General features: G+C 38.6%; 1 protein-coding gene across 5 annotated transcripts in view; it reads left to right on the top strand.

Annotated features, from left to right (window-relative positions):
* The window catches only part of ANOS1 (anosmin 1), a 205,124-nt gene that overhangs the window by 172,014 nt on the left and 21,065 nt on the right, over nucleotides 1–12,045 (top strand). For all 5 annotated transcript variants that reach the window (XM_037822310.1, XM_037822312.1, XM_037822313.1 and 2 more), the window contains one exon: nucleotides 9,076–9,281. In XM_037822310.1, coding sequence (XP_037678238.1) covers nucleotides 9,076–9,281 — 206 coding nt within the window. The remainder of the gene's footprint in view (nucleotides 1–9,075; nucleotides 9,282–12,045) is intronic.

Here is a 12,045-nt window from a genome sequence, read left to right as displayed (position 1 = left end):
ATTTAGATTCCCACTTCAGTCAGCCACGCCCCTGACAGGATCAGAGTCACCAGGAGAACTAAAGGCTCCATACCTCCTTATACTGGTGGGGGAGCTGTGGGCTGGCCAGCGCCACCTGCTGGACAGGAGAGGAAAAGCACCAATTCTAAAGGCCTCATAGGAGGGTCTCATTCTCAGGAAAACTCCATACCCTCCCAATGAGACCTGGGCCTCACTAGACTGGGAAAATCTGACTAGGGTCGACCATATCTGAGGAGACCCACTCACAAAAAGGTTACATAGAGGCAGAGCAAGAAACAGAAAAAACAAGAGGGGAAAAATTCTGATCAACTAAATAGAACCTAAGTTACAGGTCTAGAATAAGTTGAACTGAATAACAGAGGCCAGAAAACAAAGCCAACCAACAAGAAAACCACTAGGTAAAAGACAGAAAACAAGCTCCAAAATAAACTAATCAAGAGAATCAGATGCCTAGACAACTTAAGATAACAAGCCATACCAGGAAACACGAAAACATGGACCAGCCAAAGGAACAAACTAATAGCTCAGCTGAGACACAGGAGTGGAGGCAACTAATGCTAAATAAATTTGATGAAATGAAGGAAGATATAGCAAAAGAGCTGAAGGATATAAAGAAGACACTGGCTGACCATAAAGAAGAATTCATAAACTTAAAAAAACAAATGGCAGAACTCATGGGAATGAAGGCCACAATGGAGGAGATGAAAAACACAATGAAGGGACACAACAGTAGATTTGAACAGGCAGAAGAAAGGATCAGTGAACTGGAAGACAGGTCATTCGAATTCATACACACAAAAGAACAGATGGTGAAAAAAATGGAAAAATATGAGCAGGGTCTTAGGGAACTGAGTGACAACATGAAACGCACAAATATACGTGTTATGGGTATCCCAGAAGGAGAAGAGGGGAAAAGGGGCAGAAAGAGGAATAGAAGACATATTCACTGAAAATTTCCCAACTCTTACAAAAGACAGAAAATTAGAGATTCAAGAAGTACAACGTACCCCAAATAGAATAGATCCCAATAGACCTACTCCAAGACACTGGTCAGATTGTCCAATGTCAAAGACAGAGGATTCTGAAAGCAGCAAGAGAAAAGTAATCCATCACATACAAGGGAAAGTCGATAAGACAATGTACAGATTTCTCTGCAGAAACCATGGAGGCAAGAAGACAGTGGCATGATATATTTAAGATACTGAAAGAGAAAAACTGCCAACCAAGAATTCTATATCCAGCAAAACTTTCCTTCAAAAATGAGGGAGAGGTTAAAACATTTTCAGAGAAACAGACACTGAGAGAGTTTGTGAGTAAGAGACCGGCACTACAAGAAATACTAAAGGGAGTGCTACAGGCTGATAGGAAAAGACAGGAGACAGAGAGAGTTGGAGAAGACTGCAGAAATGAAGATTATCAGGAAAGGTAAAAGGAGAGGAAAAAATAAGATATGACATATAAATTCCAAAAAATAAAATGGTAGTAGAAAGTACTGCCCTTACAGTAATAACACTAAATGTAAATGGATTAAACTCCCCAATAAAAAGACACAGACTGGCAGAATGGATTAAAAAACAGGACCCATCTATATGCTGTCTACAAGAAACTCACTTTAGACACAAGGACAAACATAGACTGAAAGTGAAAGGTTGGAAAAAGATATTTCATGCAAACAACAACCAGAAAAAAGCGGGAGTAGCTATATTAATATCAGACAAGTTAGACTTCAAAAGCGAAACAATTAAAAGAGACAAAGAAGGACACTATATATTAATAAAAGGGTCAATTCATCAAGAAAACATAACAGTCATAAATATTTATGCACCAAGCCAGAATGCCCCAAAATTCATGAGGCAAACACTGCGATCACTGAAAGGAGAAATAGATACCTCTACAATAATAGTTGGAGACTTCAATACACCACTCTCATCAATGGATAGAACATCTAGACAGAGGATCACTAAAGAAACAGAGATGTTGAATTGTATGATAAACGAACTAGACTTGACAGACATTTATAGAACACTACATCCAACAACAGCAGGATACACTTTTTTCTCAAGTGCTCATGGAACATTCTCTAGGATAGACCACATGTTGGGTCACAAAGCAAGTCTCAACAAATTTAAAAATATTGATATTATACAAAACACTTTCTCAGACCACAATGGAATGAAGTTGGAAATAAATAAAAGGCAGAAGGTCATAAAATTCACAAACATATGGAGGCTAAACAACACCCTCTTAGAAAACCAGTGGGTAAAGGAAGAAATTACAAGAGAAATTAGTAAATACCTCGAGACAAATGACAATGAAAACACAACTTATCAAAACTTATGGGATGCAGCAAAGGCGGTGCTGAGAGGGAAATTTATTGCCCTAAATGCCTATATTAAAAGAGAAGAGAGAGCAAAAATTGAAGAGTTAACTGCTCACCTGGAGGAATTAGAGAAAGAACAGCAAACTAACCCCAAAGCAAGCAGAAGGGAAGAAATAACAAAGAGCAGAAATAAATGCAATTGAGAACAGGAAAACAATAGAGAGAATCAACAAAACCAGAAGTTGGTTCTTTGAGAAAATCAATAAAATCGATGGACCACTGGCTAGGCTAACAAAAAAAAAGAGAGAGCAGATGCAAATAAATGCAATCAGAAATGGGAAAGGAAATATAACTACCGACCCTGCAGAAATTAAGGAGATAATGAGAAGATACTATGAGCAACTATATGCTAATAAACTAGACAACTTAGATGAAATGGACAACTTCCTAGAAAAGCATAAACAACCAACATTAACTCAGGAAGAAATAGATGACCTCAACAAACCAATCACAAGTAAAGAGATTGAGTCAGTCATCAAAAAGCTCCCAAAAAGGAAAAGCCCAGGACCAGATGGTTTCACATGTGAACTCTACCAAGCATTCAAGAACGAATTAGTACGAATCCTGCTCAATCTCTTCAAAAAAGTTGAAGAAGAGGGAAAGCTACCTAACTCTTTCTATGAAGCCATCATCACCCTAATACCAAAACCAGGCAAAGATACTACAAAAAAAGAAAATTATAGACCAATTTCTTTACTGAATATAGACGCAAAAATCCTCAACAAAATACTCGCAAATCGAATCCAGCAGCACATTAAAAGAATTATACACCACGACCAGGTGGGATTTATTCCAGGTATGCAAGGCTGGTTCAACACAAGAAAATCAATTAATGTAATACACCACATCAATAAATCAAAGCAGAAGAACCACATGATCATCTCGATTGATGCAGAAAAGGCATTTGACAAAATTCAACTCCTTTCCTGATGAAAACACTTCAAAGGATAGGAATAGAAGGGAACTTTTTCAATATGATAAAGGCAATATATGAAAAACCCACAGCTAACATCACACTCAATGGGGAGAGACTGAAAGCTTTTCCTCTAAGATCAGGAACAAGACAGGGATGCCCACTATCACCATTGCTATTCAACATTGTGCTGGAAGTTCTAGCTAGAGCAATTAGGCAAGAAAAAGAAATAAAAGGCATCCAAATTGGAGAGGAAGAAGTAAAAGTTTCACTATTTGCAGATGACATGATTCTATATGTAGGAAATCCAGAAAAATCTACAGCAAAGCTACTAGAACTAGTCAATGAATACAGCAAAGTAGCAGGCTACAAGATCAACACGCAAAAATCTGTAGTGTTCCTGTACACAAGTAATGTGCAACAAGAGGAGGAAATCAAGAAAAAAATCCCATTTACAATAGCAACCAAAAGAATCAAGTATTTAGGAATAAACTTAACCAAGGACACAAAAGACCTTTACATGGAAAACTATAAGAAACTGCTAAAAGAAATTGAACAAGACCTGAAAAAATGGAAGAACATACCATGTTCATGGATTGGAAGACTAAATATAGTTAAGATGGCAATTTTACCTAAACTGATTTACAGATTCAATGCAATACCAATTCAAATCCCAACAACTTACTTTACAGAAATAGAAAAACCAATAACTAAATTTATTTGGAAGGGTAAGGTGCCCCGAATAGCCAAAAATGTCTTGAGAAAGAGGAGTGAAGTGGGAGGTCTCACACTACCTGACTTTGAAGCATATTACAAAGCTACAGTGCTCAAAACAGCATGGTACTGGCATAAGGACAGATATACTGATCAATGGAATCAAATTGAGTGTTCAGAAGTAGACCCTCACATCTATGGACAACTGATCTTTGATAAGGCAGTGAAGCCGAAGCAACTGGGAAAGAGCAGCCTGTTCAATAAACAGTGTTTGGAGAACTGGATATCCATTTCCAAAAGAATGAAAGAGGATGTCCATCTCACACCTTATACCAAAATTAACTCAAAGTGGATCAAAGACCTAAACATTAGCACCAAGACCATAAAACTCTTAGAAGAAAATGTAGGGCAATATCTTAAAGATCTTGTGAAAGGAGGTGGTTTCTTAGACCTCACACCCAAGGCACGAGCAACCAAAGAACAAATAGACAAATGGGATCTCCTCAAAATTAAACACTTTTGTACATCAAAGGACTTTGTCAGAAAAGTCAAAAGGCAACCTACACAATGGGAGATGATATTTGGAAACCACATATCAGATAAGGGTCTAATATCCCGAATATATAAAGGAATCCTGCATCTCAATAACAGAAAGACAAACAATCCAATTAAAAAATGGGCAAAAGACATGAACAGACATTTTTCTGAATTGGAAATACAAATGGCTCAAAAGCATATGAAAAAATGCTCAACTTCACTGGCTATTAAGGAAATGCAAATCAAAACCCCAATGAGATATCATCTCACACCTACCAGAATGGCCATTATCCAAAAAAACAGAAAATGACAAGTGCTGGAGAGGATGTGGAGAAAGAGGCACACTTACTCATTGTTGGTGGGAATGTAGAATGGTGCAACCACTCTGGAAGACAGTATGGAGGTTCCTCAGGAAGCTAAATATAGATTTGCCATATGACCCAGCTATTCCATTGCTGGGTATATACTCAGAGGAACTGAAACTTAAGACACAAACAGACATTTGTAAACCAATGTTTATTGCAGCATTATTCACAATTGCCAAGAGATGGAAACAGCCCAAATGTCCATCAAAGGACGAGTGGATAAACAAACTGTGGTATATATACATGATGGAATATTATGCAGCTGTAAGACAGAACAAAGACATGGATCATGTAATAATGTGGATGAACCTTGAGGACATTATGTTGAGTGAAGTTAGCCAGAAACAAAAGGACAGATTCTGTATGGTCTCACTAATATGAACAGACATTAATGAACAAACTTTGGGAGTTAAAAGCTGACAACACAGGCGACCAGGAGATAGAAAGAGGGCAGAGATCAGCCATTTGATGCTGAAGGACTACAGAATGTTTAGGATTGATTGCATAGATCCAGAAATAGATAGCATAATACTGTGTGATGGTATCACGGTATTTTAAGTACACTGAACAAAGATGTCTGTGAGTAAAGCTGAAAGAGGTGGGATAGGAGAATGTATGACACCAGAGGTAAAGATAGATGATAAAGACTGGGACTGTATAACATGGCAAAAACTGGAGTGGCCAATGACTCTTACTAAATATACAAATATAAAAATGTTTTTGCATGTGGGAAAGCAAATGAATGTCAACCATGTAGAAATTTGAAAAAGGGATGGTATTCAGGAAAAAACATAGTCAAAGCAAACTGGAGTCTATGGTCAACAGTAACATTGTAATATACCTCCATTAAATGTAACAAAGGCAATACGCCAATGCTAAATGTATATGAGAAGGGGATATAGGGGAGTAATATGGGATTCTTGGTAGTGGTGTTATTTGCTGTCCTTAGTAGTATATTGTATTGTATGACATGTTATTTTTCTTTTTATCATTTTTTCTTATTGCTAAAAAAAAAAAAAACAATTTTTCTTGTAGTAATCAGTATGTTCAAGTGCTGATTGTGGTGATAAATGTACAACTTTATGATGATACCATGAACAACTGATTGTACACTGTGGATAAATGTATGGTATGTGAATATAACTCTATAAAATTGTAGGAAAATATATATATAGGAGTAAAAGTGTTGGAGAAAACATGGTGAGAGGGATGATGCCTCACCAATATGGACTAACTACAATGTGTAAACTCAGAATTGAATCTTATTACATAGCCTAACGTGGACACAATAATTGTAATAGTCCCTAGATTGTAAGCTCTTACAGCAGTTAACTCTATCCCTGAATTGTAAGGCCTAACTCTAAACTTTGAGATGCTGTTCCCCTAGCGTATGTTGTCACAAACATTGGGACTGGCGGCGTGATGTGCTGAGCCCTCGAGTATGGGACTTGCCCTTATGAAGCTCATTGCCACAAAGGAGAGTCTAAAGTTGTATGTAATGGTGCCTAAGAGTCTCCCCCTGAGTACCTCTTTGTTGTTCAGATGTGGCCCTCTCTCTCTCTAACTGAGCCATCTCGACAGGTGAACTCGCTGCCCCCCCCCCCACGTGGGACCTGACTCCCAGGGGTGTAAATCTCCCTGGCAACGCAGAGTATGACTCCTGGGGATGAATGTGGACCCGGCATCGTGGGACTGAGAGTATCTTCTTGACCAAAAGGGGGATGCAAAATGAGACAGAATAGTTTCAGTGGCTGAGAGATTCCAAATGGAGTCGAGAGGTCACTCTGGTGGACATTCTTATGCACTATATAGATAACACCTCTTAGGCTTTAATGTATTGGAATAGCTAGAAGTAAATACCTGAAACTACCAAACTCCAACCCAGCAGTCTGGACTCCTGAAGACAATTATATAATAATGTAGATTACAAGGGGTGACAGTGTGATTGTGAAGACCTTGTGGATCACACCCCCTTTATCTAGTGTATGGATGAGTGGAGGAATGGGGATAAAAACTAAAGGACAAATGGGGTGGGATGGGGGGATGATTTGGGTGTTCTTTTTTCACTTTTATATTTTATTCTTGTTCTGGTTCTTTCTGATGTAAGGAAAATGTTCAGAGATAGATTGTGGTGATGAACACATAACTATGTTATCATACTGTGGACAGTGGATTGTATATCATGGATGATTATATGGTGTGTGAATGTATTTCAATAAAACTGAATTTAATAAAAAAAAAAAAAAAAGATTGGGATGAAACCATAAACAAGGTGAGATGGGGGAGCATATGCTCTGGATTTAAGACTCCCAGGGCAGGGGATGGGAGAGCACTGGTGTTGGAACCCAGTAGCCCTGGGGTGAATCTGAGCCTCCTCACCTTATGCTCTTGAACAAGTTGATCCTCAGTGTCCTCATCAATAAAATGGGAGCAGTGGTGCCAACATTTAATCAAAAAAGCCAAATCATGTATGTGTAAAATTAGAAATAAACTTGGTGCTTATATGAAGATTCATACAGCTTATGGTTTCACTGCTTTTCAGATAAGCTAGATCAGGAGTGGAAACACTGGACTTGCAGGCCAAATTCCACCTGCTGCCTGTTTTGTACATAGAGTTGTTTTGGAACAGAGCCACAGTCATCTGTTCATGTGTTGTCTGTGTCTGCATTTTAGCTACAGCGGCAGAGTCAAGCAGTTGCAACAGAGACTCTGTGGCTCACAGAGCCGAAAATATTTGCTATCTGATGCTCTAGGGAAAAATTGTGGTGACCGATGCACTAGACCACCATGATAATCTTTTTTTTTTTTTCCATAAAAGGGTTGAAAACTCTTACTGTCTGTAGGACCCTTGGCCCACACTTACGGTGATGAAATGTAGCCCATGTCCAGTGTAGGGCACACGGAGGTGTTTCAAAGAGAAGGGAGAGAGGAAGGGTGTCAACTTAGATCATCAGACTGGGAACTGCCCCTTCCCCTGCCAGGTCTCTTGAACCCGAAAGGCAAGGGAGCCCTTTGCTTCCACCCCTACAACATCAGCAACATGCATTGCCTCCTCATACAGAACTAACAGTATTGACATGTCTCGGTTGGTGTCCACAGATGCTGTACCTTTCACTTCTGGCCCACAGATCTACTTTAGAATGTGTTTTACACAAACATCTACATCCCTGGGCCCCACCCGGGAGTCACTGGCTCAGCCTTTCCCAGTGTGATTCCCTGGGAACTTCTTAAGAATCTAGAGGTGAATAGATTCACATAATGTGCTTTGAATAAAAACATGGATGTTTTTCTTCCAGTCTTCTTATTCTGTGTCAGGTTAGACATGCTTTGCACCTCCAGTGCAGGTGGTATTAGAATTAGAACTATCAAAAGTATTTTCCTGTACAGGAGCCTTGAAAACAAACCATGTGTAAATCATTCGTGGTGAGAGGCATCTAGATTTGCTCAATTTGTAGCAGAAAAGGAAATGAAGACCCTCTAGCTTAGCACCCATTTAGTCATCTAAATGCAATCTCCTCAAATGGAGGCTTGTAGGGTAATAATTCCAGAATCTAATCTCTTGACAGCTGAGAAAGCCCTGGCTCATGGGACAAAATCAGAAATCGTAAAATTACAAAAATGGATGTTACCCATAAGTCATCCGGTGTGTAATGTGGACCAAAAAATGGCACAATGTATTTTTGCTTTTCTGTCTTTGTTGCTCTTAGTTGATGCAATAATGAAAAGCTACAGTGCCACTAACTAAGATGAAAGCAGTTATTTGTTTGAGCTGGGTTTCTCTTTTCTTTTCAAAATGTTCAAAGATGCTTCAACTTTGTTTACCTCTTTAATACCAGCTAAGCTGAATTGAATTTTACCATGCTTTACAGACTGTTAATTTCAACACAATGAAAATTTGCTTGGGCTGTAGTGATGTAGAAATGCCTAGATTTATAGATTTATACCAAAAAATTGTGTCTTATGTTTTTGTAAACCATTTTTTAAAATTTGGGGCTTAAAAAGGAGGATCTTACTTTGTGCTTGTTTTCAGCTTTTCCACATATAAAGAGCAATGCCCCATGCCTTGACAGAACAATCATTCCATGAACAAGGACACAGGTTTTGTTGTCATCCTTGATAGTTGGGGAATGTGGCTTGTATTTCAGATCCATCTGCGCCCCCCGCCCCAGCTAACCTCCGGCTTGCAAATTCCACCACGAACAGTGATGGCAGTGTGACTGTGACGCTGGCTTGGGAACCCTCAGAGGAGCCAGATGTACCAGTGCACCACTACAAGGTATTTTGGAGCTGGACAGTCAACAGCAAGTCACTCGTCCCAACTAAAAAGAAGCGGAGAAAGACGACGGATGGGGTAAGTGGGAATTGGAAGGAAGAGTGAGGCTGCTGGTGCAGGGGACATTTGAACCCAAGGCAGCTGAAGTGGTAAGTGGACCTGGCCAAGCAGAGAGAGGGACGGGAAGGAGGAAAAGTTTCCATCCCTGTAGTTTTCATCAGGTACGTTCAGAGCCTGGGGAAACATGTCAACAGTTTTGCCTTCTATGTTTTAGGTGAACATGTTTGAAATAGTTCCTTGCCCAACTTGTATCCCTGTCTGTGTCACCACTGTAGAAATAACAGGAACAGTTTAAATTTGCTCTGTCTCAACTGCTGAGCAATTGAAAATGATGTAATACAAACTGTCCTTAGACTTAGGTCTTTTAAAAATAGGTTCTTGTAAATTGAAGAAATATTCATGGCTTCTCTGTGGCAGGGTGTTTCCATCTGTAATCTAAACAGTGGAACAGTGAACAGCTTGGAAAATGCCTATTTGACATTGTGTATTTCTCATTGATTAAAAGAATTTGTAATGGTTTATTCCCTGGAGGCCAAGTAATAAAATCTTTATTGAACTGTTTCTGCAATGAGATTTCTAGTATGGTGAACATTTGGAATTATGTGAAGTGTTTAGTGTGTAGAAAGGAGACATTTGATTTCCTTTTAGTATACATTCCTTTAACTTGTTATAAAATTTACATAAACACATTTCTCCCTAATTCATACAAATTCCATAAATAGACACAGGTTTAAAAATGCTTAAATGAGGCCTTTTTTTTTTGCAATAAAGCTTCAAATATCTAGGCCATTTAGAATTATATAATATGTTTTGAAAAGGCCATATCACTGATATTTAGCAGTTATACTACTTTGGCTTTATTTTTAAAAAAGTTTCTGGCAGTTCTGTCTTTAATTCTGAGAAAAGTTTCAGAATCACAAGAACCTAAAGCAAGATGTGTAACATAATAAAATGTTGACCCCACCAAACACTGTTAATGACCAAACAGCATCAAGTGGATAGATAGTAGGAAAATTTGTAATTGATTTCTACTGCAGATACATTAAGTAAATAAAATGTCAACAGCAAAATTATTGTTAAGAGATCCAAAGAAGCGCAAATCCTAGGTCACTATTTTATGAGTGACATATTTTTGGATCCACAAGAGAGAAACTGTATGTGGTATGAATCATTGAAGAGCTCAGTGTTAAAGTTGGACCGATTGAGGTTAGGATTAGAAAATCAGAAGAAGAAAAAATAAATGAGAAATTATTTAATCTTCTTGAGTATCAATGATTTCCCATTTCTTAAGATATCATTCTAAAATTCTTGGCAACTAAGGCGATTGGGCATTTTCAAGGAAATGCTGTTTCAAAAGTGATTTTGTTTTAATTGCTTGATGTTACTAGTTTTAGGGAGAGTGATACACAGTCAAATAGTAAGGCACCCTGACTAAAAGAGATGGGGCTGGGTACTTTATGCAGACATCCCTATGTTAAAAGTGGAAGAACATCTGTGATGAAGCAGATGTATCCCTCACGGTAGGAGCCTGCAGGCTGCCAGAGGCCTCTGGGCATCCCCTGGGAGAGGGACCCAGCTCTCAGCCCTACAGTCATGTCTGCCTCCAAAGCTGAAGGGCAGAAGAAGGCTGATTTCTGAGCGTTCATCCTGAAGCATCAAAAGCCTGAAGCATCTCACAATGTTTTCTGTTAGCTTACAGTAAGCGTTCTCCCTCAGTCCCAGAGGGCTCAGGCCAGTCCTGTTCTCTCCCTGAAAACAGATCACCAAGACCCAAATTTGTGGTCGGAATTTAAGGAAGAGCTTTCCTTATGTGACTCACTGCTTGATGACCTGGGAATGTAATGGCTGTGGTGTAGAACATTCCATACCTGAAACAGGAGTGCTCTTTGCTGGAAAGCGTGCACCCCTGACTGTCTCCTGTGTAATGCTCCATGGATGATTTTTTGCTTCATAAATGCTAATTCCATGGGTTTGACTACTTATGGAAAAGTTATTTTTTGGCCCAGTGTCATTTATTAGTATCAAGTGATGTATGTTTTGAATTTTAAACCAACAGCCTTATTTCCCTTCATTATAAGTTCTTCGAAGGCACCTTCCTATCCTACTTATGTTCGTTAGCTCGAGAAAAACACTCACCTCTGAGTTAGGAGACCTCTTTCAGTGTCGGCCCCACCATTGATCAGTTGCATTCACATGGATGTGCCACTTGGCCTATTGATCTTAGAAGAATTCCTATCTGGCCTGAGGCCATTGGGAAAATTACTGTTGTTTTTATTGGCTTTCTTTAATTTTATGCATAATACACAGAAAATTTAGTAAGCACTTGATATTAACAGTATTTATGGCCAAAAAATCGTAAAGCATTCTGTTAGGTTGATTTTTCTTATAACTTTTGGTGAAAATCTCCTCATAGAAAATTTAGAGTAGATATCATATAAATAGAAGAATGCCAATTCATAATTTCCTCCAGGTACCATAATGGTGCACAAAATGTGCCGTGATAAGCCTCTTAGTTTATATAAACATCTCTGTGTTCTCTGCAAGATGGTATCTGGAAAAGGAGGACCAGAATTAGTCATTTCCATGCAACTGAAAGGATCCAATAATTGGATTAGGAGCATAATTAGAAAAATACATTTTGGCCTATCTGTGAAATTTATTTTGATCAGTAATAAAACAGAATATTTAGATCTCAAAGATGTAGAAAAGTTGCTCATCTCAGAAAACTGTAGACATAAGTAAGCTAGAGAAGTGGGTGTGCCTTATAATGCTGTACAAGTTT

This window comes from Choloepus didactylus, chromosome X (assembly GCF_015220235.1).
Source record: "Choloepus didactylus isolate mChoDid1 chromosome X, mChoDid1.pri, whole genome shotgun sequence".
NCBI classification, from domain to species: Eukaryota; Metazoa; Chordata; class Mammalia; order Pilosa; family Megalonychidae; genus Choloepus; species Choloepus didactylus.
This window is presented reverse-complemented; position numbering and strand designations above follow the sequence as displayed.